Here is a 1,466-nt window from a genome sequence, read left to right as displayed (position 1 = left end):
TCCCTTGCGGTGGCGGGGAAAACTGCCGGCGCCACCCTAGAAAAAGTGGTTTACACCCGGTTGTGCACGGGCGAACACCCCCCTGCAAGAAATGATCCTGGCCCGCTCGCAGCGCTTACAGCCAATCAGAGGCCGTCGTGCTTTCTCCGAGGCGCGGAGGCAGTAGAAGTGAGCGCCATTTTTTCTTTTTTTATGTTTCTGTGCCTGCTGCTGCCTGTTTTCCTCGAGTCCTCATTCAGCGTGGTCCGTGCTGGTGGTGTTGCCTGTTGGTGCTCTGTGAACTTTATTGGCGCGCTGTTGTCATGGCTTGCGCAAAGAGGCAGAATTTGCCATTCGCCGCGAAACTCGAAATCATAAATCAGGTCGAGCACGGTGAAAAGAAGTCCGACGTCGCCGCCGCGTACAAAATTCCAAGGAGCACCTTGAGTACTATCCTGAAGAACAAGGCAGACATCAGGGCCAAGTCGGAGAAAAGGCCAGGTGCCCGTGGCGCCCGACGTGTGCGTACTGCTGTGTACAAAGATGTTGAAGCAGCCGCTTACAAGTGGTTTGTGGACGTTCGGTCGCGAAACATCCCGGTGTCCGGCCCTATGATCGATCAGAAAGCCAAGGACCTTGCTTTCCTGCTTGGCAGGAACGATTTCCAAGGCGGTTCAGGCTGGCTCCAATGGTTCAAAGAACAGCACGACATCGTTGGCAAAGCTGTTACAGGTGAAAGCAGAGCGGCGGACCTGGACAGCGTAGACAAATGGCTCGAGAAAAACTGGCGAGATATCGCAGCAAGATATCAAGCCCAAGATATCTTCAATGCGGATGAAACCGCTCTATTTTGGCAAATGTTGCCAAACAAGACACTTGCGTGTCGTGGCGACAAGACTTGCGGCGGCAAGGCAAACAAAGCTCGTGTGTCCGTGCTGTTGGCAGCTAATTTAGATGGATCGAAAAAGCTTCGACCTCTGGTTGTCGGGAAAAGCACGGCACCGCGGTGTTTTCGAAATGTGCTGTCGCTTCCAGTTACCTACCAAGCAAACTCAAAAGCGTGGATGACCGGGGAGGTTTTCGGCAGGTGGCTATCGTCGTGGAATGATGATTTGGTAGGCGAAAATCGCAAGGTGTGCCTGCTCGTGGACAACTGTTCATCGCACCACTGCAGTACGACCTTCAGCAACATCGAGCTGCGTTTTTTGCCCCCAAACCCTACGTCTGTACTGCAACCACTGGATCGAGGCGTTATACGCGCACTGAAAGCCGGCTATCGGAAGCGCCTGGTGGAGAGGCTGCTGCAGAACCTTCGTGTTGGCAGGGAGCTTAAGATCGACTTGCTTGGAGCTCTTTCTATGTTGAGTAGATCGTGGGCAGATGTCACGAAGGAGACGATCCAGAACTGCTTTAGGCATGCTGGCTTCCGCATGCCTGGTGATGACACCCCAAATTCCGATGACAGCACTGAAGACACCGCAGGTGTT

General features: G+C 53.8%; 1 protein-coding gene across 1 annotated transcript; it reads left to right on the top strand.

Moving 5' to 3' along the window:
• Positions 1 to 259: 259 nt before the first annotated feature.
• On the top strand, positions 260 to 1,429 carry LOC119376686 (tigger transposable element-derived protein 6-like; the record flags this gene model as incomplete). Its single annotated transcript, XM_037646437.2, has 1 exon — positions 260 to 1,429. A coding segment is annotated over exon 1 (1,127 nt), but the record flags the coding sequence as incomplete, so codon positions are not given.
• Positions 1,430 to 1,466: the final 37 nt, after the last annotated feature.

Source organism: Rhipicephalus sanguineus, unplaced genomic scaffold, assembly GCF_013339695.2.
Source record: "Rhipicephalus sanguineus isolate Rsan-2018 unplaced genomic scaffold, BIME_Rsan_1.4 Seq192, whole genome shotgun sequence".
In the NCBI taxonomy this organism is placed as follows: domain Eukaryota; kingdom Metazoa; phylum Arthropoda; class Arachnida; order Ixodida; family Ixodidae; genus Rhipicephalus; species Rhipicephalus sanguineus.
This window is presented reverse-complemented; position numbering and strand designations above follow the sequence as displayed.